This window comes from Betta splendens, chromosome 15 (assembly GCF_900634795.4).
Source record: "Betta splendens chromosome 15, fBetSpl5.4, whole genome shotgun sequence".
NCBI lineage: Eukaryota > Metazoa > Chordata > Actinopteri > Anabantiformes > Osphronemidae > Betta > Betta splendens.
This window is the reverse complement of record NC_040895.2, coordinates 6,501,464-6,526,074: the sequence shown is the minus strand read 5'-3', so window position 1 is coordinate 6,526,074 and position 24,611 is coordinate 6,501,464. Positions and strand designations below refer to the sequence as shown.

Genomic DNA, 24,611 nt, shown 5'->3' with positions numbered 1-24,611 from the left:
CGAACACTAGCTTGGGAAGACATAGGGCGGGCATCAATTTAGCCTACTTATCTAAAGTCTCTAATTACTTGGTTTATTTGATAAACAGAACAAGGACAATCCTTAAATGATTCCGTGAGATCCAAAGGGGATTAATTTCTTACTCCTTGAAAAAACAAATCACTGGTAGAATCCCTTATTTCACTCTTTAATCAGGCATTAATTAGGAGCAATAGGGGCACCAGTAACACTTGGCATATGGCGAGATTGCGGGAGGAAAAAAGGGCCTGCATTAGCCTCTCCAGAGGAGGAGGCTGAGACAAAGGGACACAATGAGACGGAACAGCAGGAAGCGGGAGCTGCGAGGAAGAGGACGTGAGCGTGTGAAGCCCCGTTTCCCACACGGAGCACATCCCTCCTCCAGCAAGAACCCACCAGCTCCCAGCTCCAGCAGCAGCTTGAATATGACGTCTGCAACACAGTTTGTGTGACAGCGTTGGTATTGAGGAAGACGTCCGGTGTTTCCTGAAAGCAGGCCAGAAAGTTAAAGAAGTGTCAAGGGAGGAGAAAGGTGTGGACGTGGACGAAGGGTGCAAACAGCACAACACGGTTAACAATTAAGGGACCACGGAGGGTAAACAGAATGTGTGGCTCTGTAGCAACAGTGGAAGGAGAATCAGCGAGTGCAAATGCGCCTCGGTGACAAAAGCGTCCGGGTTCAGGCGTGCGCGGAAGGTGTGGATGGAAACGAGGAGCGGAGGTGTGGAATGAGGACGCAGGGACGGACACGCACTGGATCCATGCACGCGGGTTGTGTTCGTGCGCCGACTCTGACTGAATGTCCAGTTAAGCTCGGTGGAGCTGTGCTGTTTACGAGCAGCTGCTACGAACACCTGGACCTGAGGAAGGAGGTGCACCCTGTTACAGGAGCAGCAGCACTTAAGTAAACAGAGTCCTGACACATTAGCTGATTCATTCCAGAAGAGGACGCTGAATATGACTTGGTTTCAGACTTTATTATATATACAGTATCTGAAAATCTATATATTAAATACACATTTACTTTCTCTTCTGACTGTCGAAAATGAACACAACCCTGTTTCCTAAAACGTTCATCATCACATCTTCGTAGAAGAAGGAAGGATGAAATGTAATTAAAGGCTACAGTTTAGCATCACAAGTAAAGTGTCTTATATTTATATGTTTTTTTTGCATGAAGTAGACTGAACTTTTTTCCTTTTTTTGGAGACCTATAGAAAAGTCGCATTAGGGAACAGGCTCGGCCGATGGAGCTGCTTACTACTAAAGCAATTTAACCAGTGAGTGGGTAATAATCCACGCACGTACGCCGCCATATTTACTGTAGAGTCCAGTGCTCGTCTCGACTCCATTTGCATTTTGCCTCATCTGTAACATTTTAAAAAGCTCTGATCCTTCAACGCTACAAACCACCTCGCGCTCCACTCCACATATATAATGTGAAAATCGTATCAAACGCAGCGAACAAAATAGGCCGTAAAACCTGTTTTAGGGCAATTATGCTCCCGCTCTGTTTTCTTATTTCGCGAGCTTGAATAAAGAGGTAGCTTCTCCAGCAATCTTGGCCTTGTTTGTTTAAGGTAATTACTACTTGTCCTCCCATCCTGCTGGCCCAGATGATGCATGAAAATTACCATTCCCCTACTTCAATCAAAGCGGGGAGAAGAAAAGGGAGAACGGGGGGACGGGAGGCGAGCAGATGGGAGGGGAGGGAGGGGGAGGGAGGGGGAGGGAGGCGGCGAGAGAGGAACTCCGCACAGCTCCCTCCCCGCACGACAAGAAAGGGCACTGTCTCTGATTAATTAGCTGGAGTTGGTAATCAGTTTAATAAGACTGAAGTTGATGGTGAGAGGTCCCCTTTGGCGGAGCCTCGTCGAGCTTAGCACTCCGTTCAGGGCCCTCGCTTTCTTCCACCCAGTAAACACGCTGCGTCTATTTACATAAACAGTTGTTTCTTTTTAGCACTGCGGCTGTTTTCTCCTCCGAAACCGCCCGAAAGCCCCGACGCCGCGGCTTAAGACGCTTCCAACAATGGCGGCGGCAACTGCAGGATTCGCCGATTCTCCAACACACGAGAACTAATTAAAACGGGGCCTTTTTTTGAAATGAATATAGCGCGATGTCGCGGCACAAAGAGGTTCAAACTCAGCGATTGAATTGCGGCTCGATAGCGTTGGGCTCTTTACCGTGAGCCGTACGCGCCGCCACGGCTCTTTTTCATCCTTTTCTCTCTTAATGGCACTTATCGCTGTGCTGGACCACGAGGGCCTCACGGTGCACAGGTGTGGTTCCTGCCAGGTAACGACTGGAGGTCATCAAAGGTCACAGATCAGCTTTCTGAGAGTGGGATGTGAAGACGGTATCACCCCTTCGAAATTCTAGAACACCTATCCAACAAATAGTGCATCTGGGGCTGATGATGTCTTCTTCCTGCAGCTCGGCCCCCTGACCGCTCTCCTAATTAAGACCGCTCTTTGCCCCGAACCGCTTAAAGTGGTCTGAGATCGTTTAATCTCCCCAGACCTCTCACATGACAAAACATTTAAGCAAACTCCAACTTTACTTTCTAAATAGTTCGCTCTGTTACACTTAAGTCTAATAAGTCATGACTTAGACCGGCCGTCGTGGTTGTTGCCGTCGTGGCTGAGCGGCTCCAATCTAAAGTAAACTCTGAGGACGGAGGGCCAGATAAGAGAGCTCCACGTCACCCGGCGGCGTTAATGATCGTCCACCGTTACAGCACAAAGCCGACCAAGAAGCAGATAGTGCACAGAAATAATTGAAGCAGTGCTAAGTGGTCCATTGTCATTCAAATGATAAATTATGCTTGGCAGAGGTTTTAGAGTCACTTTTACAAAGCGTTGCTATTGTTTGTGTGGAGACAAGGTTTTAAGGAGTCGGAATGGAGGGAATTACTTGGGAGGGTTCGGAAGCTCCTTGGGGTTTGGACACAAATTGGTTCCCTGCTCACTGGGGCTGCCCTGACTGGTAGACAAGACTAAAGATGGCAACATCTGACTGGAGATCAGCAGCCAACATGTGTGCGGGCGGTGGCGACATCACATTGTCAGGCCTCGCTGGAACAAAGTCAAAGCTGCTCCACTGGATCCAGAGCTGCTGGACGTAAACTTTCACAATATAGTTATTGTAAATTGGGTAGAAAAGCTAATGGAGGGAGGGAACCTGAGACCAACGTATCCTGTGTATCCATCCTTCTAAGGGTTAAGTCAACACAGTCTGAAGCTCCACTGTCCGCTAGTAAAACCTCAGTATCACCAGTATTAATTGGTCAATAACAAGCGGGAGGCAGGTTCTCCTCTGGTCTAATCAAGCCCCTGTTTGTAATGAGCTGCTGTACAGACGCTCCTATACAACGTCTTGGGTCAACTGCCACGCAGGCCGGACTCAGGTCGTTCCTGGGACAAATCAAGGTAATGTTAATGACGCCATTAAGTCCATTTGCTCAGTCTAAATCCCCCTCCGGCTGTTTGACATCTACTCTTAATATACAGAGATTCAGGCTATGCAGTAGCGGTGCTTTGCTCTGTGATGGATCCGTCATGAACATGTTGATTATTAAATACAGTTTTACCACCATAACGCATGTCTGTACCATATTAGCCTGTTTTAACCTGGTTATGAATAACAACAACAGTCCTGTGTTTCCCCGGTTTCCTCTCTCCTTTGTTGAGGTAACTGCGCTGCTTAAGATGTCATTACCTCTGCTGGGACTATTAAATGCTTCCATAAAGAAAAATGAAATATTCATTAACTAGGTTAATAATTCATTCCGATAAAATGCAGTATATGGTTTGCAGAGGAGGAAGCGATTGCATAATGAGTGCACGCTCAGCATATTTGTTCAAGGGAATGTTTTTTTTCCATGATAGCAAAAGAAGAAAAATTAATTGAAAGTTCATTTTCATTTTTTGTTCTATAAGTTATGCTTAATGATAAAATAGATGCTTTCCAAGCACTTTCTGACCAAGAAACAATTAGGAGGGTGTACATGTAGCCACTCAGTCCAGTGTTACAGTTTGCTTTTTAATTATGGCCAAGTGTATTTTAACAGCTTTTATCTAATTGTAAATGTTAGTTTGACCTAATTTCCACTGTAAAACACTTTCACTTTGCTGCCTGAAAATTGGAACCATAACCTCAACTTGTGATGAGGCCGAGGTCTGCAGAATGAAGCCACACATTCATAATTCGACATGAAGTTTGTGTCGTCGTTGCAGAGGTCAGATGTCGCGTTCTGACCCGGTCCAGACGCAGCGAGCGTGCGCACGGCGCTCCAGTCAGCGCCGACGTGCTCGCGCTGCTCATCCAAACTGTCAAACTCGCCTCCTCGCGCCGCGGAGGTTCACGTTGGCTTCCAGTCGAATCAATTTCTCCCCTAATTACCGATTGTGACACCCGTAATCAGTCAAAGACTGTAGCGCTGAATAAATGACATGTCTTTTGTGTTATAATTCTGTGCATCTTGACAAACATGACCCATTAAACAACCCTGTGGCCTTTTTCAAGAACGATGATTACACTAATTAAAACTGCAAAACATCTGAGAGGGCTGCAGGAGTGCCAGAATTAAACAGGTCATTAAATCAGCCAAGGAATATGTCAACATCTACCCGGCCTGTCGCTCCCAGAACACACTGGGAGATGAAGCAAACACAAATACACTTGTGAAGCAAAATGTTTGCATATGTTTTATTCTGAAACTAACAATTTTTCCCTCAGACGCAAAAACACGAGTGTTTAATCATTTAATGCTTTCCCCACATGTCTTCAGTGGAACAGTCGTGTTTTCTAAACGTTTGTGTTTTCTGGATTGTTGCCTTTTATCAAAGGTTGTGGTTCTAGAAATGTTCTCTAATCACTCTGTGTTTTTTTAAATGGTTTCTGGACTGGAAATGCTTTTGTTTCTTACTGTAACTGTTGTAAGATGTTTCCTTATCTTCTGTGAAAAATGCTAAAATGTGGAAAATGGTTCATTGCAACCAGACCTCAGTTACCCGTGTGACACTTGCGTAATGTCATATCCCATTTAAAAAAATTTGATATATTTAAAAAAAATTCTCATTTTTTGTTTTTCATATTCAAGATTTTAAGTGTGACATGTTTGTTTTAGTATAAGTCAATAATCCAAGTGACATTTAAATGGGCAAACCTGTAAACCATGTGTCTGAGCTGCGGCAGTACCAGGTAGCGTTGCTATAAACACTGTTTGACTTTATATCAGCTGCATCTCTGCCATCGCTCCTCTGAGCTAATCCTCTTCTAGCCGGTGATAGCAGGAAGTGATAGCGTTGGTGTCTCGTTTCCAGCAACACATGTTCCCTTTCATACGACAGCAGCTCCTCCGACCATTTAATCGGGTTGTTGCTGTTGTTGTTTTTTTTTTCCTTCAGCCTTGCTTCGCACAACAAACAAGTCTTCCTACGAGTGATTCGACATGTGCCCAAGGAATTTGTCTGTGCGCTTCACAACAAATCATCCTAGGTCAGGGGCTAAGATTGGCCTCCAGTAATAGACTATTGAAAACAGCTCGTCGACATGACGAGAGAGGGGGGGAAGTGGATTTTCCAGCTTAAAAGCAGAATCATCTCTGCTCAAGGCATTATCCTGTGTTCAAAGAGATTAATAAAGTGAGATGCTGTTGATATGGTGCTGTGCTGCTCCTGGATCAGCACTGGTCATGTTCACCGACAGCCGCTGGTTTTAAAATCGTGGCCCCACGTTTTCCGCATGTCGGGGAAGACGTTCCTGAGCGCTTCCTGCAGGAGTCGCCCGGAACTTTCAAAGCCCCTAAAACGCGCTGCTTCTGGTCGCATTAATGAAGCATCTCTGATGTTTCCTCTCTCCTCAGTCAAGATCTATTTTTCATAGCAGTCATCAAAGTGAAGAAATCCCATGTTGTACTTTGATGTGCTTAACACAGTTCTAACACACGTCTCATTACCCAGATAATTAATAGTTTAATTAACACCAATTCTCACCAAGTGACAGCTTCTCAGTCTCACACTCTAATGTAAAATGATACAAACTTCAAACTTCACCACGTGCATATCTAGGTTTCCTCCGCTCAGGTGTTTTTTTTAACATAATTGCTTACAAACTTTTACTGCTGATGTCTTGTTCATTTTTCCTCACGCTGATTGCGCCTACACAGCGAAGCAGCGAGAACAGTGTTTCTCACCAGGGGACACAGTGGCCAGGTATGTGCAATGCAAACAACTTAGGTGGATTAATTTTATTTCTCATTACCTCGAAGCAAAGCAATCATTTTTACGGTTTGAAAAAAAAAAAAGCATTAAGAATAGAAGTAATTTATCATTTTGTGCTTTTTTTCAATTTTTTGACATGCTGTTTGCAATTAGCACTTCCTGGAATCTGAACGGGCGCCTCCGAAACGTGGAGCCGCCGCCGAAGCGAACGCTGCGGATCACAGAAAAAGATCAAAGCAACAGTGAGAGGAATCAGTGAGTTTACAGATGCTCAAGAGAGCTCGTCGCACAATGAGCCGCGAGTGTAGGCTTCGAGAAACCACGCGCGCCTCTTGTTCGGGGCCCAGAGACAATAGCCCGTCTCCCAGCATGGGTGACGGCCAACAGCAAAGCCCCTGTTCCACGTCTCACACCCCCTTCCTCTCCGCTCGCTCAACTTCCAGTTTTACGGCCGCTCACAACAGTTTACAGCAGCCAAAATTCATTTTCTACTCCCAAATCCTATCGCACATTATCCTGTACATTGCATTAGGGCCCTAATCTTTCCTTTCTCTTCTGCAGAAGAAGAAAGGAGCGCCTTCGTGATTAACCCACTTTACAGCAATAAATAAACGCATCATCCAGTAATGTACACCAGATTTAATTTGGAGGGAAAAAAGGCCAAAAAGCTCAAATCACTGAAATGTAATGAAAAATAACACAATGCAGACACCAATGGGCGCCTCGGGAATTAATTTGAATGCGCCATCGTTTTTTCTCCCTTACACTGTGTGGATTGGGCTCTTCCTCAGCCAACAGTGTGACTTTCTCCTCCTCACATTCTGCTGGTGTGAAGTCTTCAAAATATACAAAGTGAATGAACAGAAAGAGGATCAGTCCATGGTGGAAAAAAACAAAAACGGGAGCATTATCAAAACAGCCTCCACGAGCTGGGTTTCCTTCACGTGTCACATGTAACCCATGTTGCTTTTGGTTTCCCATCGTCTTTTCGCCTCAAACCTGCAACACAGAAAACAGCTCAGTCACTCAACCGGGCTCTAGGACGCACGTCTGTGTGCAGCGGCGCGGGCTTCAGAAGCGCCGTCTTCACCAGAGTGCGACACATGGCAGATATCAGGCCGAGCATAAACAGGACGGGGAGGGAGAGAGAGAGTGGCCGTACCCCCAGGGTATTTGCTTCTTCCTTTTTCTCGCTGCCCTCAAAGCGTCCTCTTCCTGTTTGCGTTTCACAAAGTCACGGCAATCAGCGGCTTGGGTGATTTTCACGGCCAGCTATTTAGAGGCACAGAGAGAGGAGAGGCCTATTAGAGAATGGAAATCAGTCTGTGGCAGGAAAAAGCTTTTTGGACTCGTGTGTCACTGTCTCAGCTTCCATCCGACTGTCCAACACACTCCACATCGGCTGCGCAGGCATTAAACACACACGGCTCTAGTGCTGGTCTGTGTTCATGTAACATAAACAGTACAATATTTGTCATTATGTTGAATGTCTTCGTATTTTGACATTTTATCCACAACTATTAGAATCAGAACTCAGGAATCTGAATTTAAAGTCTTAAACCTTCTAGTTGCCCCATAGCTCCTTACTGTAAATGACAGGATTCTCGTTCTATTCAAATCATCCTGCATCGTTCTGCCTTTTGTCTGAGGCATTTAAGGGGCGTCATATTTCTGAGCTCCTGGTTTCTAGTGTCTCTTTCACACTGTTCTTTTTGATTGCTTCTTTTTTCTTGTTTAATGTGAAAACGAAGCAAATGAATAAATAAACGCTGAGGAGCAACAGTCAGCACTTTCCCCCCCTTTCATTTAAAAAAAAATAAAAATACTCATCACCAGAGTAAAACTGTTTGGAGTACTGCAGGCAGTCCCTGAAATCAGAAGTGCAGAGAATGACCGTGACTGCAAGAGGCAAACATTCAAATCCCAGGGAAGGCGTGTGTATTGTGAAGCAGAATAATCCCAATAACCCCAGTCACACAGAAGCACAGGAAACAAAGGGAAAAATCCTGCCTCCTCTGTCACTCCTGAGATAGGTTTATTATTCAAGCAAAGGCAAACTTTGATAAACAACTTGGAACAATTTCACCAAACCTTTGGGTAATTCTCTGTAATATTCAGAGTACAATCAGGGGGAAAGGAAGTCTTAAGGTAATGAAGAAATGTGCCACCACTGCGCCACTTGAAAAAAAGAGACCTGCTCGAAAAAAATGTTTCAATTATAATTAAGTGGGATAAACTTTATTAGAAAGACTGAAACTAAAATATCTCCTAATGCATGCTGGGATTAAGCAGGTCAGAGCGAGCAGGCAGGAAAAATTAAACTCTAAAGGCTTTTTATCACCATATTTCAGGAACCAAGGGTGTAAAATGTTCTAATTTGGGATACATTAAAAGCCATAAAGGTCTTTCAAAAAGATTAATGGTACTTTGCTTGGATTTAAGATAAGGGCTTCGGCTGTCTGCAAGTACTGGGCTCCGGCTGGGCCCTCAAGGCATTCATCTATACAGTGACTGGAAGATTTGTGGAAGCGTCTGCATAACCTGAAGCGTGCATGCTATGACATTTCTCCCGTTCTTTGCCATTTTATAGCTTTTAAATTCCTTAAATCATGTTTGCTCCTCTTAAAGAGTGCTGCGACGGGTGACGGCGCCTACGTGGGCAGCAGATCTGCGCGCTGATAAGAGCACGCGGACGTGTTCCCCTGCTCCTCGTGGCGATGGCGTGTGGGCGCCTCAGATGTTTCCTGCAGTTTAGAAGAAACCGGACTTTTGAGGAACCCGAGAACAACTCTGCCCTCGTCACGTTTACGCACCGTAAACAAAAGTGCATGAAACTGGATGGTGTCATTTGGAGATCTGCAGACTGAGATGCTTCTTTTTAAACAGGGATTACCCACATTAACCTGCTCTCCTGTGGGGCTGCATTTGAAATGCAAAAGGTTTCAAAAACACGCCTCCTTAAACATTCCAAAAGCAAAATTAAAACCCAAATTCATGCCCCTCGTCTCCCCTATTTCAAATTCAAAACACAGCCTTTACTATATTTAAAGCATTAAAGGTCTTGGTTTTTTCCTTTTTTATCAGTTTAGTCTCCAATCCCTGATTGTCTTTACTGGGGCTCAACATTAATGTCAACCAAGTTACCTAGGAGACAGAAGAGATCAAAGAGACAAAAAAAACCCCTCAAATGTCTGATTAATCAAGCCTGCAAACAGCTTATTTCTTTTAGCCTGCATGCAAGTATGAAAATGAGATTCCGAGAGCAGTACATTGTGCAGATTTGTTCATTCTTATCTGAACAAAGCCAGCGGCAGCTTATTTCATGGATCACTGGCACTGTCAGCGCTGTGGCGCCGAGCAGGTGACGGCTCCTCTTTCTGTGGCGAGAACAAAATTAGCAAAAAGTCGGCACAAATTAGCCTCTCATATTTTCAGTAATATGACATTATTTTTCATTTACTTTTTTGATCCACTTTTCAGGATTTTAGCCCACAACCCCCTCCCCCCCGCGTGCATCTTAGTGCCAAATCCTTTCACATCAGAGGCTTGCGGAAACATAAGAATGAAAGTACAAAGCTGGAATAAAGGCGAGAGACAGGAAACCTCGTGCATTCTTTGTTTATGCAGCTCCTAAAAGGCAATTCTTCCCACTCCACCACATATTAATATACAATTAAGTGTCCATCACAGGCGTGTTTCTGTGGCTTGTTTCTCTCTCTTGTGTGGCCTGTGCACAGCCCTGTTAAAAACAAGGTTTATTTAAAGGATTAGCACTCTGACCTTTGGAATATTTAAAGGCAAAAAAAATGCATCATACACAATGCTGGCACTGCAGCCGCAGAGGCTTAAGGGCACTAGGAGGGTTAAGTCAATAGCACCATTTTCTGTTCGTTCATGTTTGGGTCGCCATGGAAATTTAAGCACGGACCCAAACACGAGGCTCCGATCCACAAAAAAAAAATAATCTGCCTAAGTCATCCACAAGATAAACCTGGTGTGTCTTAATAACAGTTTCACACTCTTGTTTTCATTGGCGTCTCCTCCGTTGCATCATTTCGGAGGCGTTCGAGTAAACGAGAGGAGCATTAGTTTGTCTTCTCGGCCGGAGAAAGAAACACTGTGGCAATTAAACAGCAGGTGCAGGAAGACAATAGCTGCATGAAAGATGAGAAAAATACATCTCCATGTGGATAAAGTGTTAAAGCTCCTATTAACAATAAGAAATAAATGATGGCTTTAAGGAAGAAATGGCCCTAAAACCATTCATAAATTTCCTATCCAGGAAGCCTCTTCCAATTAAAACGTGTGAGAGGTGGATTAACAAGGGCTATATGGCTTTGCCTCGCTAAATCACCTCCCCGAGCTGCTCTGCTGCATTTGACGTGTAAACGATTAATGACCAGCCTAATTCCCTTATCACACTACCTTAATGCCTAAATAATGTGGCCTTAGTCAACTTTGGAAAGCAGGGCTATATAAGAAAGGAATGAATATCAGATTAGGCAGCTCATGAGTTATTTCAGCGTGAATTCTCAGAAGTGACACAGAGGTGGAAGAAAGCGGTGGTTCTGGTTGCAATGGCTTTAGTGTTGCAGCAGCGCCGAGAGGGTCAAAGGATCAAGAGGTCAATCAGCGCCACCCGTATCGCCTTCACGCGGCCGTTTCATTCAGACGGCCCAATTGAAATCTCTTAAGTAAAGCAACGCACTGGCTGCAACACAGGGAATGCAAATCCAGCTCGGGTCTTAAGTCTGGCAGTGATTAGCAGCGTCGCTTGGCGTGACCTCCCCCCAGAAGCAGTGATGTCAGGATGGAAGTGAGGTTTTTGTCAATTCTGCTGTCTGTTGCAGTCGTTCAGGGCATTTTATGGTAGCTGTAAAATCACAGCAGCACCATTTGACCCTGTACGCATTGCATCATTCAACTTTTATTACTGATACATGTGTGAGCACTCACTTCCTGTTGTTAGTTGACTGGGGGTGAGTGGTCCATCATCTAATGATCCTTTATTAATAATGATTTAACACTGATTAACCTCTAGGTTCTTCTGTTAAGTTATTATTTCTCAGCTGGTTTTGTCCAATGAATAGTTCAAAGCCAAATATTATACAGTTGTAACAACTTCCATTTAACATGTACTATCAGTTTGAATGCACAGTTAAGACTATACTGAGGTACAGTGCTTGAATAGAATGTGTGATTATTTCCATGGCGGGGTTTTAAATTCCCACGCTGTTCTCACCAAAGTTTATCTGTCTTCCATGGGGCAGCCCCTGAAGAGCCTTTTGTAATCTGCACCCTCCACTTTGACAAACAGAACTACGTGGCAAGCCAAAAGAAGCCCACTCCAGGGAAGGTACAGTACCACAGCCCTGTCTCTATTTTCTGTGCTGGTAATCTGATGCTAGATACACACGACACGTCATCTTTAGGGAGTAGACAAAAAAAAAAAAAGAAAGCTGTCAAAGTTTGCCCGCTTTGTGCACGTTTCATTATCTCACGTCTTCTGAGTAGAGAAGGCTTATTAGCAAGCTTTGAACTCACACTTACAATAATATGCCATCAACAGTTTTATAAGCTAATTAGAAAAAACAGTTTAATTAATGAGTGACTGGCAATAAAATGGCAATCATGAAAAAAGAAACCGAGGGTGCTAAGCTTCCACTACCACCAATTAAGGCCTAATTACAAACAAATTATATATGTATTTTGCTGTGGGCTTTAATTTTAAATAATGGCTTTAATTAAAAGAGAAAACATGCTAATTAATTAAACAGCACACAAATCTACACTGAAAAGTATGCTTTGTCTATCAAGTAATTAATGAAATACAATAATCCAAATGAGATTCCCAGGCATTTGATAAAAGCTTAGCACCCATTTCAAAATCCATTTCAAAATTAATGGGCGAAAATTTAATGTGACTCATCCAGAGATACAATAAAAGTTCATTCAGTGATAAATTGCTTATGCTGAAGGAAAAATGAACAAAGACGAGAGTTTCCCTAAACTCTGCGCGAGGTGGCCCGGAGGGGGGTGGGGGGGTGGATGGCGATGGCGCAGAGGAGAGGGGAGCCTGCCTCCCTCTCTGATGTGGGGCGGGGAAAGGCAGCATCTGATAAGGCCCGGCTCGCACAAAAGCGCCGCTCATTAATTTTTTGATTATAAACACAGGGCACGGCAGGGAGAAGGTGGCGGCAAGGGGAGAAAAAAGGTGTTAAGTGACATAAATATCATGAAACGCTCTTAGTTCGGCTCTTTGTTTTAACTAAGCCACCATGTCTCCGCTGACAAAATGCCGCGCCACCTTTGCTTCACAGCGTTTAAGGGAGGCTTTTCCAAAGGGTAGATTTCAAGGACAGTGGGGCTTTTCCTTTTAGCTGCTGCTTCTATTGAAACACGAGCTGGAACATAATGAGGGATATTAAAACCATCTGCATGGTCAAACGCTACCGATGCCATAAATGGCCCAGTTAATACATATTCATTTGGTTAATTACTGCACAAGTGATCTAACTATTAGGACGAACCCCGTTTTAAACTGTTTTCGACTGATCGGGGTAATGATGCTCAAACAGAGACTCAAGAGGGGTCCAACGTCCAAAGGCCACGCAGAGAAAGGGAAGCCACGGGTCACATATGAGCCTACAGTGGGGTCACGTTTCTAATATGACATGAATGTGATGAGGCTGCGACACAATTCATTCAGCATTTCTCAGAAAAGACAGAGGCGTTGTCGTGTCTAAATGTTCGTCACACGCGTTTGTTAAATTTACCTCAGCATCTCACTTTCACACTTTTCACAATTTTTTGCATTTTCATATCACACAGGCCTGTGATGTTTAAATGCTGGAGCGCGCGACTCCCAACTAGAACAGCCCAGCGCCAGGTACGTCTGAAGTGGCCTGCTACCACACATCACTGCAGGCCCCTCTCTGTTTGGGGGTCTGTTTATTGCCCCCGTGGTTCGGGGGGAGCCAGCAGCCCTGCAACCAGCTTTTTATTTTTCCCATTCTGTAGCTACTGGAAGTCATAAAATGCATGTGGCACCCCCTATTGTGGCAGACTACAGACAGTTTGTGTTTTGAAGTGGTAATGCCACTCTAATAGCGGAGATGAGTGCTACGGGGGAACTGTAAGCTCTAACATAGCGTGACTGTCTTTTGTAGTGAAATATACCCACTTACTGTATATAAAACACAGCTCCTGAGTCTTTCAAAAGACCACAGTAGTTCTGTCTTGTAAAGAGAGAAAAAAGTGCAGGGGAGTAATTATATATCACACAGACTGAGAGTGAATGGAGTACAGGAGGGCGTATTAATGTGACAAAGAAAGTCCTGCTCAGTATTTAACGGTAAACTAGACAAAGCAGCTTTGTCCTTTCTGAGCTGATTTCTATCATCTTGATTTATGGTACAGTACTGAATAGAGACCTCAATACAATGACATGCAAGAGATCATGAAATGTTTAGTACAGTTCACTGACAATATTAAGCCACTTTCATCTAAATCACCTTTTTGAATGCAGTGAAGCCATAACTTAGTCGTTATTGTCATGACAGCTGCGAGTGATGGGCATTTTATTCAGTCTGGAGGTAGTTGTGGCTTCGCTTTATGTCGGAGCGATCACGACAGACACACAAAGACTGTACAAAATAGTAATTAATGTTAATAACTAAGCTCTGTAAGTCATGTGTGACTGTCCAACTGGCTGCTCTGGTGCGTTTCTGTCATTCAGTGTGTAGGCAGATCCTCAGTTCTCACAATTTAGTAGAAGAGAAGAAGAGACATGCATGTTTGTCTTGTGTGTTGTTTTTCAGAGTGGATAAATCCAAAGCAATCAGAAACAATATGTACTTTCTGTATCTCTCGTAGGTCACACTAGGCTGACGGATGACGGCGTCCCACAGTGCTTTGCAGCATCTCATGGGCTAATTTTCCAGGAACAGCTTTTGAATCCGTCTGTCAAAGATGAGGTTCTGGGTGCTATCAAACCTCCTGACAAGCTTTGAACCGTTCACACTGCACGTGTCACTCAGTGTCATGCTAATTACAGAATTAATTATCCCCCGTATGCAACTTGCATCAGTGTAAAATAATGTGCACATATCAAAGGATGGAGACCCAATCTTCTTAACTGGACGACTTGCATCTTTTATTCCACTGAACTACTAGCACGACTTCAGACGCAAGAAGATTTTTACGTTGTTTCGCGTCTTCTAAGGCTCGTGGAAAGAAATCTAAACGTGCTTGGGAGGATCAACAGACATCGTTATGAGGGAAGAAGCCCTATCTGCACAGTTTAAAGGAATACATTAGAGAGCTTTGTCTAAGAAATGTAGACGTTAATAATATTTTGTTACCTAAAAGGAGGATGTGATTTCTTTGTGCAATCTTTGTGGGCGTTAATACTTTCACTTAAAAAAAAATGGAGCTGTGTCTTTATGAATTTATCCAAAACAAAGACTTTCAGCCTTGGGAACTATTTAAAAACTGTAATGAGAATAAAAAGGCTCAACCTGCAATATCCGAGCGGCACGTCTCAGAAGTTTGACAGATGAAAGAGCGCGTATCTCCGAATTTGTAAGGAGCCTTCAAAACGGGTTTTTTACTTGTTGTAATTGTTTTAATGTTCAGATTAAAAAGAAGAAGAAAGTAGAGCAAATGGAAATCGCTAATTGATTTGAGGGAGCTCAAAACAGCCAAAACAAACATTTTCTCCTCATAAAAGGGGGGATTCTGACAGCAAGCGCTCTATCTCCCTTCCATTTGCCTTTGCTTCGCAGAGATAAGTAGGAACTGGTTAGATTCAGGATGAAAATATACTGCAGCGCTGCCATCCAACGTGTACCAGCGTTTTCTTTACAAAACAATGCCTAGAGGGACAAACAGGCCTCTTTATTTCTTCACAGCTGTCGGTACGCTTTTGCATTTTTTGCTAAGAAAACCTGTTCCTATTCTTCGAGTGAAAAGCCTGCCACAATCACGTCCCGGTGTTATGACCGTAAACAAATTAAACATCTAAGTCATTCTATACCAAATGAGGCACTCAATTATAACCTTGAAATTGATTCTGGCCACAGTGGGAATTATTGATCTTCTAAATGTTTGTCACAGTGATCCTGTCAGTGCACTAGGGTGCTGTAAACAAACATGTTGCTCTTAATGCTATCTGCATTACAGACTGCATCACTTTAAATACATTATAATCCTTTGCGATTCACAACATTTCAAACTTGCTGGCCCTCAGCCGCCACTTCTATTCATAATTTCCACACATCCAGCCCTGCCCGTGTACAAAAGTAAACGGCGCACAACTTTGTGTCACTTAGGTTTTAGGGATTTTAAAATGGTCAATTCACCACCCTGGTGAAATAAGTTATCACTGCTAAACAATGAGCGGGGGCTGCCAGGCTGCTGTCACGTCCCATCATAGTTCTGGCAACGCGCGAGGCAGGTGCCAGGAAGGCAAGAACCTCAGCTCAGGCTAAAACCAATCCACGAGCGCACTAAGAGGCTTTCTGAAAGCACGGCGCAGGTGCCACTCACAAGAGCTTTCATTTAACTCTGCCGCATTTGACCACTCTGTTAGCAGCTAAGATGGGAAAATGAAAGGGCTCCGATGCTGCACACTAACGTCTATTACATGCTGGTGATGCTGGGGCCATGTGTGTAATGCCAATTCAGTCAATAGTACAACTGATGCATTATAGAAATTGAACAGCAAGGAATTTGTCTATATGTCTTATTTGTTCAAGAAAAAAACATTGATGTCCCATTAATTTTTCTTACGTGACTGACAATTATTGCTTGGCTGCAAAATGCAGGTCCTGCTTGACTTGTCGAAACAAAAGACAAAGTCAGAGTCAAACATAATATATTTTTTAGGTGGTGAAACATCCAATCACACACTTATCATTAACAGCTGCAAGGCACCCAGCGGAAGCAGCAGTACCCCTCCCATAAAAGAGCAAAAAAACCCATCAAATAATTAAATTTGGTTGCCAAAGCCCACACCTACTGACGCATACCCTTGAATTACATATGCTTTATTACTATTTTAAGTTACAACTATGAGTATCATTGAAAGAGAACAAGTTCAGCATAAGCTAAACTCTCTCCTGAACCTACTTTACAACTCAATTGCAATCCATGAACAACAATCAAACTGAGCCTGCGGCATGTTACATGTTCCTGTTGCAGCTATTACAAAATTAAAAAAGCTGATGGGATGTTGTAAGCAACATGCATCATGAAACAAAGAAGTTTAACTTTGATGCTCAACGTACAGCAATACCCCCAGTGGAGAAGTAACACTGCAGCTGTATGTCTTTTTAACCACAATTATGTGTGTGTGTGGGCTACATTTTATGCTAAATTAGTTTCAAACCACTTGATCCTTGATGCCTGCCAAGACGGTTAGTTACAAAACTTCAGGCACTGCATTAAGGGACATGTTCACTTCAAAGGTATGAAACTCTTACCTGGAGAATGATTTAACAGTTGGCTTGAAAGCAATGTACCCTTCATTAAAAAGCAGAGCCAAAAGTCCTTTAGACACTGCAGCACTTCAAAACTAAGGGGTGGGCTTTCCATTAACTCAATGGAAAAGGGCTGCAGGACTGAATGGTATGTGTCTGCGTGTGTTTTTGTTCCTCTATGTCTTTGCAGCAGAAATGGCCACGGATCCATTAGCCTGATTTGTCACAGCGGGAGCACCCCAAAGATCTCTTATCAGCACAACGTACCTCTCGTGTGGCGAGTCTGTCGCTCATCTCCTCCGCCTTTGCAATGTCCCCTTCAGCTATGGCCTTCTCTATGCTCTTTTCTAGGCCGGACTGCAGAAGAGGAAAAAAAATCAGTTTTTTTTTTGGGAAATATGGGTAGAGAGAAAAAAAATCAAAGAGTAACTTCAAAAGTCCCCAGGGCCTTATTTTTAATATGATTGCCATTACTACAAATATGTAGATTTCCCTTCACAAATGAAAGGCTTTTTGATTGGATATTAGTAAGGAAATCTTAGAAATGCTACAGGAGATTACCAAACATAAATGTGACTCTTTAATTACACATTTCCATTACAGGCCTAAGCGAGGAGGGGGGAGTCTAGTTACTGATGGCACTTCTGCTGTGATGAGCCCATCTGAGGGAGTCGTGCACCACTTTTCTCAGCTCGCCAAAATTTCATCATTTTTAAAAATACACTAGGAAGAGGCCCTAATTATTAACTTGTCTCCTCTAATGTATTGTTTAGAATAATTGACACCGTTACTCAAGTGGAAAAGGACGATATTCTCAGACTTTACTGTAACTCTGTAACTGGTGGCTTGGATTTGAATAATTATTATCATTTACACTTGACATGACACTTCCTACAACGTGACCTCTGTTGTTATCAACAGTATCTCACTAAATAAAACTTAATGTGACAAAATTTATGTCATGAAATGTATTTTAAGGTCACAGAAGAAACTGTTACAACAGGAATAAAGCTTAATCTAGCTGCTATAACAGCTTTTTTCCTCGAATGACTGTGTGCAAGACTTGGCAAAATTAAAAATATAATATATTAATTAAAATTGCATTTGAGGGATAGAGAAGCCCCTCATTATGTTGATGTGACAAGTTCTCTTTCATTCAGGCTGTTAATCATTTCTTTCATCCTATTCAAAATGAGGCTAAAATCAGCAAAAACTCAATTTTATGCTGCTGTGAGATAAATTAAGCACCAAATACCTCAAAATAATCATTAAAAGGATTTCAAATTGAAATGAGAACAGTTCCCATTGACTGGGTCAGCTATAATATCCATCAAGCTTGCAAATATTTTGCTTCATTGGCAATTTGCAAGACTTTGTATTAAATGTTAATTCATCTTCAAGTGCAGACACACATTTGGATGAAAACAAAGCCTTTAGGTTCTTTGACTATTATTCCTCGAAAGTACAAGCACCTAACTATTTATATTCAATTCATTAGTATTGTGTTGTATCAGATATTCTTTCCTCTCTTCTTCTGTCAAGCTAAATTGTGATTTATCTTAGGTTCTGTGCAGAGGGGAAAAAATCAACTCACTTTAATCTGAACTGCACAAGAAAGGAGATTCGCCCTAATCTTATCACTTAATGTAGCTAAACGTAATCCTTGGTATTCTTGTCAGTGCTACTATAGGATTCTTCTAATCCACAAGTCATATCACATAACACAATGACAGGATACAGTGGCACAGAAACACAAAGGGTGTGAAGGTGCTACCAACAGGTACGGCAGAAACAGTATTAAAGCTCAGGAGACAAGTTAAAAGGAAAAAGTCTTTGTTGCTGTACCTGTGCACAGGGTTTGGAACATGTAGGGGGATCAAACCGATCATTAACACCAAAATACTGTTCAAGCTCATCCCAGTGCTTCTTCTGTTTACCCTGATGTTCTCTGTTAACAGAAAAAAATCATATGTTAATGGTTAATGCAAAGATCAAATACTAGGTAAAACAGAAACTGTCAGGTGACATATGGTCACATACTGCTGTGAAGGACATGAGACGTCAGTGCCAGACAGCAACAACGTTGCTTTCACAAACTATGCCTCTGCTGAAATTCATGTATTAATGACACTGTACATGAGAATTGTATGTATATTTTGATAACCATCACAACTGTTATGCACTTTAATTGCTTATTTTTATATACACTTCACTTAATGGACCTTGTAACATGTAGCTACCTTGTCCCTGTGGGGTTTCTGCATTCTTGTTCTGTTAAATAAGAGAGAGATAGAGATCCAATTAAAAGAAAGAATAGTTTCTATCAGCATCAGATACACAGAGGGCCACAATAACAAGTTGGCCAACAAAGTGCTACATTTTAAAAGACAGTTAATTTCTGTTTTGAATTCAGGATGAACAAAACATAAACTTCATAGAAGAGGCCACTGTAGCAAAAATGGGATTGTATTGTCACAGAAACCTTTCACGTGTCGCCTTCTTTTCCTTCTTCTAGGAACTTTCATTGACTTCATTTCATCATTTTTCTTCCGCAGATCTTGGAATTTCTTAAAATAAAAATAAGACACAGAATGATAATACAACCGGGTCTTACAAACCTGTTATTAATCACTATTTTACCAGGACAATTACTAGCGGGATTCAGCTGCAAACTTAAACAATGTTGATATGTGTTTCATAACCAATTAAATTACATTTCATACAGTTCAAATTCAGGTTTCACCACAGAAAACTATTTCCAATCAGCAGTAGGCGCTCACTACATACAGATTTACATACTTGCCACATTTCCTGGGAAATACCAGGCATACCGCATGTCGGGAATTCACTGTCTGCATCACTGGCAGTGTGGCTCGACTGAGTTTCTATCACTGTGTCTGTGTTTTCCCCGGCAGAGCTTAACTTTTCACTAGATATCAAGCGCGTTTCACTTTGTTTCGTCTTCTCCTCAGCATCATTCTCCTGCTTATCCTCTTCGTCATCTGGACTAAGGTCGTCCTCTGTTAAATCATTAGGTAGAAGCCCGCTGTACATAATCTTTCGTGACGGTTTGTCTCAAATTATAGGGTAACAATTCATTTCATTAGTGTAAAAACAGTAGAAAATCGGCTAATTGCGTTTCTCGAGTGCAGCTGTAGGAGCAAGCTTTCATTTCCGGATAAACACTGTGACGTTTCCAAAATAAGAGCATAGATTGGTTGACAGCCGATCACGTTGTCCAATCAGGACTGTACTTATTAGGGCTATGCCTGTGAAGACGAGGATGAGACATACGCTTCTATTGGCTGTTTTTCGTGGGCACAAACCACATTTTAAGGCAATATTTCGGCGCGTTGTCAGCGATAGCGGTGTTTTGTTGTCACCCACCCTGTTTACTGATATTTACCGTTATTTAACTAATAATGCCGATGTAAAATCGATGTCTAAGGGGGTCTTTGCAGTAAAGTTGAATCAAGAGCTTCCTGATGTGGAGCATTTCTAATTGAGGTGAGCCAGGCGACTGACAGGTCCGTGAATTACCAGGAATCATTTAAATGTTAACCCAGTGTTAGCTATATTTGTGTCATGTTCTCGGCGAGATAAGCGTCCGTCTATGACCAATGGTTCGCAAAGTGCTTTGGGCATTACATTATTATTAGAATGATTAGCATGCAAATCTTGTATAGCCCCTGGCAGTGGCACAGGCACATCTAGCCTTAAAATTGCTCTTTCACACTCATTCACATTAGGCTTTCTTTTGGTTGCATCTTATTGCAAAGCCAATAATCTACATAAATTATAGCTTGTATTTTGAGTGTTGTATAAATGTAGCTGGAGTAAAATGTGAGGAATACACTTACTGGCCACTTTGTTAAGTACATCTGTACGACCTTCTTTAGATTACGTTACTGTAGATTGTAGGGTTGTACTTTATTAATGGGGTACATGACACCAGTTCAATGTATACCGGTCCACACTGGAGACTTTAGAGCAGGTTTTGTGTGTCAGCTAAAGCAATAAAGCAATGCAATGTCATTTGCAACGTTTCAATTATTAGAAATAGAAACAGAGGACACGAGGTCAGGCTTTAAAATGACACAATTAATTGATATATGAATGGACAGAAGAATAATTGACAAATCTGATCATTTAAAAAATTTGTTTTTCAAATAAATATGCCGCGTGCTTGTTGGATTGCTTTTTTTTTATGTCAAAATGAATGGGCAATTTTAAAATACCGGTAATCAATAATTTTGGTTTGGGACTGTTGGTTGGCTGCTTAACAGCAGAAGAACATATAAATACTGAATGATAATCGCTGGTACTTGTGTTTTACATTTTTATTCATTAATTTATTTTACACTTTTACCTTTAACTATATAATTCATATACACTTTTCATGGATTCAAATCAGAAACTTTCTAGCAAGTCAAACAAAACCAGACCTTGGTGTTACTCAAAAGCAGAACGTGGAACCTGGAGACTTTGCAATCTCCTTGACCCCTCTGTGCTCTAAAATGACGGATTTCTGCGATTACTGTGAATACTGATGACTGTGTTGAGCTCGGTGAAACCTAGTGCGGACTTAATAGGGCTGATAAAGTTTAAACTATATTAAATGTCATCTTGAGCTGTAAAATCTGTATCTCATCCTCTGAAATATGCAACCATTAACTGGTATCACTCACTCAGACTTTAATTACATGTGTGACAAGTTGATGAGCATGTCAGCGTCTGAAGGTAAATGAGAGTCACAAAGTCCTGCTAATACTAAACAATTTTGGCATTACAGGTCTGAATCATTTCCTTATTGATTACTAAACTTTGTGTTCTATTTCACACTTGAATTAAAGTCTCTCCGCTCTCCCACCATCCCTCTCCCTGTGTCTCCCTCTCTCTCTGTGACTCTCTCACTGGCATGGGCGCCAGTTCATTATTTCCGTCATTTCTTGGTAATTTGGAGTTGGCTGTTTAAAACTTAGAGCCTCTTATTAAGTTTTGGCCATGGTGGATAAGAGGCAGGACTGTAAGAGCACAGAGATAAACTAATCATCTTAAAACCCTAATTATTAGTATCTTACTGTGGCAGACTGTTTTTGCGAGCCAGCCAAATTGAGCCTCAAATGAGCAAAGGCATATCTGTGGAAGTGGTAATAATTTTAAGTCATCTCGATGTGGCTTGGTGTGGCAGAATTCATTAGTGCAGATTAGCACTATGTGTACAAAGTAAATGAGATATCTAATAGCAAACGTGTAGGTCCGGGACGCCTAATTTCCTCCCCACTACGAGGGATGATGTTAAGTGGCGATTATATAGATTCTAACATTGTGATTCCTGCAGGATAGAGGAGTCACACTAAACTGTTCCACCAAAAAGACGACCTCTCCCCTTTCCTCTGCAGCTCAGGTGTATAGGAAGACAACAAGAATGAACCTTCAATCTGATTACGCTGTGTGACTATGATGCAGAGAGCTGCGTTTCCTTTTTCTTTTTTTTTGCAGTGAATATGAAGGAAGTTAATTATGTGTGTAAGGAGAAGGTTGGGGGAAAAATAATACGATTACAAAGAATAATTTGCTGATATAATTACACCAAAATTGGGTACACACAATCGTAAAATACATGTATTGCTTGACCTGGGTTAGCCAGTGAAATAAATCCTCCTTCTATAGCCTTTGTTAATTTGTTTTTATCATCTCCAAGTGGTGTTTGTGCAGGCAGTTCAATTTGCATGTGTAATTCCACTGTGCAAATTGACAACAAGTAGATAATTCGAGGAAATAGGCTGGTTGCAGGCCCCTGCTATCTTCCCAAGCCTATTCATTTTGAGGAACCGCTGAGGCATGAAACTCATACATCAACTATTTCCTGACAACGCTTAGGCTTATTGTCCCCTAAAATGTCATTACAGCCATTATTTATGAAGCTAATTCATTTATTAAACCATATTTACTCTGACAGAATTTGTCACATTCTATCCATATCCCGAGCATTGCTTTTTGAACAATGTCTTTCAGCGAGGACGTGCGAACGCGCGCGGCCCCGCAAAGTTTTGAATCGAAACTGTTTCTCGCTCATAATAGTTGGAATATTGCGGGAAAAAAGGTGCAGCAGTTCTTGGTTTTATCCACTTTATTCGAGGTGAATTTCCATGCAGGTCCACTGGTAACAACCAGCACCTTTTTGTCCCACCACAGTAGAGCTAACAGGAACATAATCAGCTGAATAGTAGCGAGTTTAGCAGCGCTGATAAATCCCCTCTCTGACAGCCTCCTTCCCAAATGAGTGTGTATTAGTCACTTTTAATGCATTGCAGTCAGACATCTAAAGCGTAGAGAGTTCTCGCGTTGAGCCTCCTGGCCTGTTGCTGCTGACTTATGGATCTGTCAGTTTAGCGCTGCACACTTCATGACAGTGTGGATAATTTGTAATTGTGAGCGATGAAGTAACACATAGGGGAGTCATAAATTTTCATGTTACATGTTCTCTCTGGATAATTCCGTCATACCATTCTCCTGGATCTCTTTCTTTGGGCTCACCTGTCACCCAAAAGCACTTATCACAGCAGTGGTGAAGAGTTGTGTTTGAACTGTTTTACAATATTGATTTGGAGGCATGACATTTTAATTAATACTGGGTGTTAGCTGTCATACAGGCAGCCAGTCTTATTGGGTAGAATATGAGACAGGCGACGTGGGGGCAGTGAAGATAAGGCTAAAGCACTTACTGTGAAAAGACTGTAAAAAGGATCAATGTGGAGGGAGAGAGACAGTCATGGCTAAATTTAAGGTGGAAAAAACAGTAATATCTGTGCTCACTGTATTTCTGTCAGGGTCTATTCATCGCCCGATAGAACAAATCACTAAGACACAGCGTGCCTTCATGTCTTCCACAGGTTGCAGAGTTAGTACACGGTGATATTGGAAACCCGCCTTGCCAGTGGACCCAGAGACAGCCCAGAGACAACCAGGGGGGAAATTAGGTAACTTTGTAGCACTCCATTGAACAGCAATAAGCGTTTAGGGCTTAGCAAGCATAAACACATTAAACTGATGAGATTCATCAGCAGTCTTCTGTCAAATCTGTTGTGCCCACAGGCAGAGTTCAGCAGCAGCACACTGCAGCACGGGGAGGGTGGAACACAAACCGAGGCTTTGTCTCCTGGCTGTTTCCTGGTTTACGCCAGGTGGTCTCCTACTCTGGGTAAAAGGTGATTTTGATGTCATTTTTCATCTTTGGATAGTTGATGAATGCATAGGTTATGTGATTCATGCTCTGATTATTTAAAAAAAAACAGCAAAGTTTGCAGGTTTACTGTGCAATATGTTGACACACACAGAGAGGCTGGACACAAATAAAATACAGCATCGTACAGAAAGTAGCTGTTTAACTTCACATTCTGCTCACACTATAACATAACGGTAATAATATTTTTATTACTGCAGACTGTTTATATTATACTATGGTTAATATAAATGAGTAAAAAAGTCGTTTGACACAAAAGATCAGTTACTAAATGTTATAAACCAGAATTATGTCACATTTGTTGAAGGTGTGTGAAATATATACGCAACAGAGTTGGCAAAATATGGCAGGATGCCCATGAATACCAGCAGAATGGCAGCCTTTAAATAGACATGCAGCATTTGTTCATTTGCAGTTTGTTCAGCATATTTGATGTTTAATTGGCGTAATCTCAGAGCTCAAAAAAGGGAGGACCCTACCCTGATAAAGTGATACATTTAAATTGAAATATTTCTTCTCAAAAGTGAGGCAGCTCTTCAAATACATTCCACCATTTATCTGTTGTCTGTTCCTTTCCAAATCATTATATCCTCTGGCTTTTGGAAAGTTTCACTGGAGGCAACCAGATCAGCATGAAAT

General features: G+C 42.1%; 1 protein-coding gene and 1 long non-coding RNA gene across 3 annotated transcripts; one reads left to right on the top strand and one right to left on the bottom strand.

Moving 5' to 3' along the window:
* Positions 1-6,869: 6,869 nt before the first annotated feature.
* fam204a (family with sequence similarity 204 member A) lies at positions 6,870-19,920 on the bottom strand. 2 transcript variants are annotated; one of them, XM_029127438.3, is made up of 7 exons: positions 19,526-19,917; positions 19,209-19,293; positions 18,967-18,997; positions 18,572-18,674; positions 16,994-17,083; positions 7,408-7,517; positions 6,870-7,244 (listed from the first exon to the last, which is right to left on the bottom strand). In XM_029127438.3, the coding sequence occupies exons 1-7, from the start codon at positions 19,778-19,780 to the stop codon at positions 7,193-7,195; spliced, it is 726 nt and encodes a 241-aa protein (XP_028983271.1). In that variant the 5' UTR covers positions 19,781-19,917; the 3' UTR covers positions 6,870-7,192. The 2 variants fall into 2 exon arrangements, with proteins under 2 accessions (XP_028983271.1, XP_055358192.1); XM_055502217.1 differs by lacking the exons at positions 6,870-7,244; positions 7,408-7,517 and adding an exon at positions 9,804-9,984 and having other exon boundaries at positions 19,526-19,920.
* Positions 19,921-20,013: 93 nt separating this feature from the next.
* LOC114842087 (uncharacterized) lies at positions 20,014-23,937 on the top strand. The gene is made up of 3 exons (XR_003783250.2): positions 20,014-20,233; positions 23,623-23,709; positions 23,825-23,937. It is a non-coding gene; the product is annotated as an uncharacterized LOC114842087 (long non-coding RNA).
* Positions 23,938-24,611: the final 674 nt, after the last annotated feature.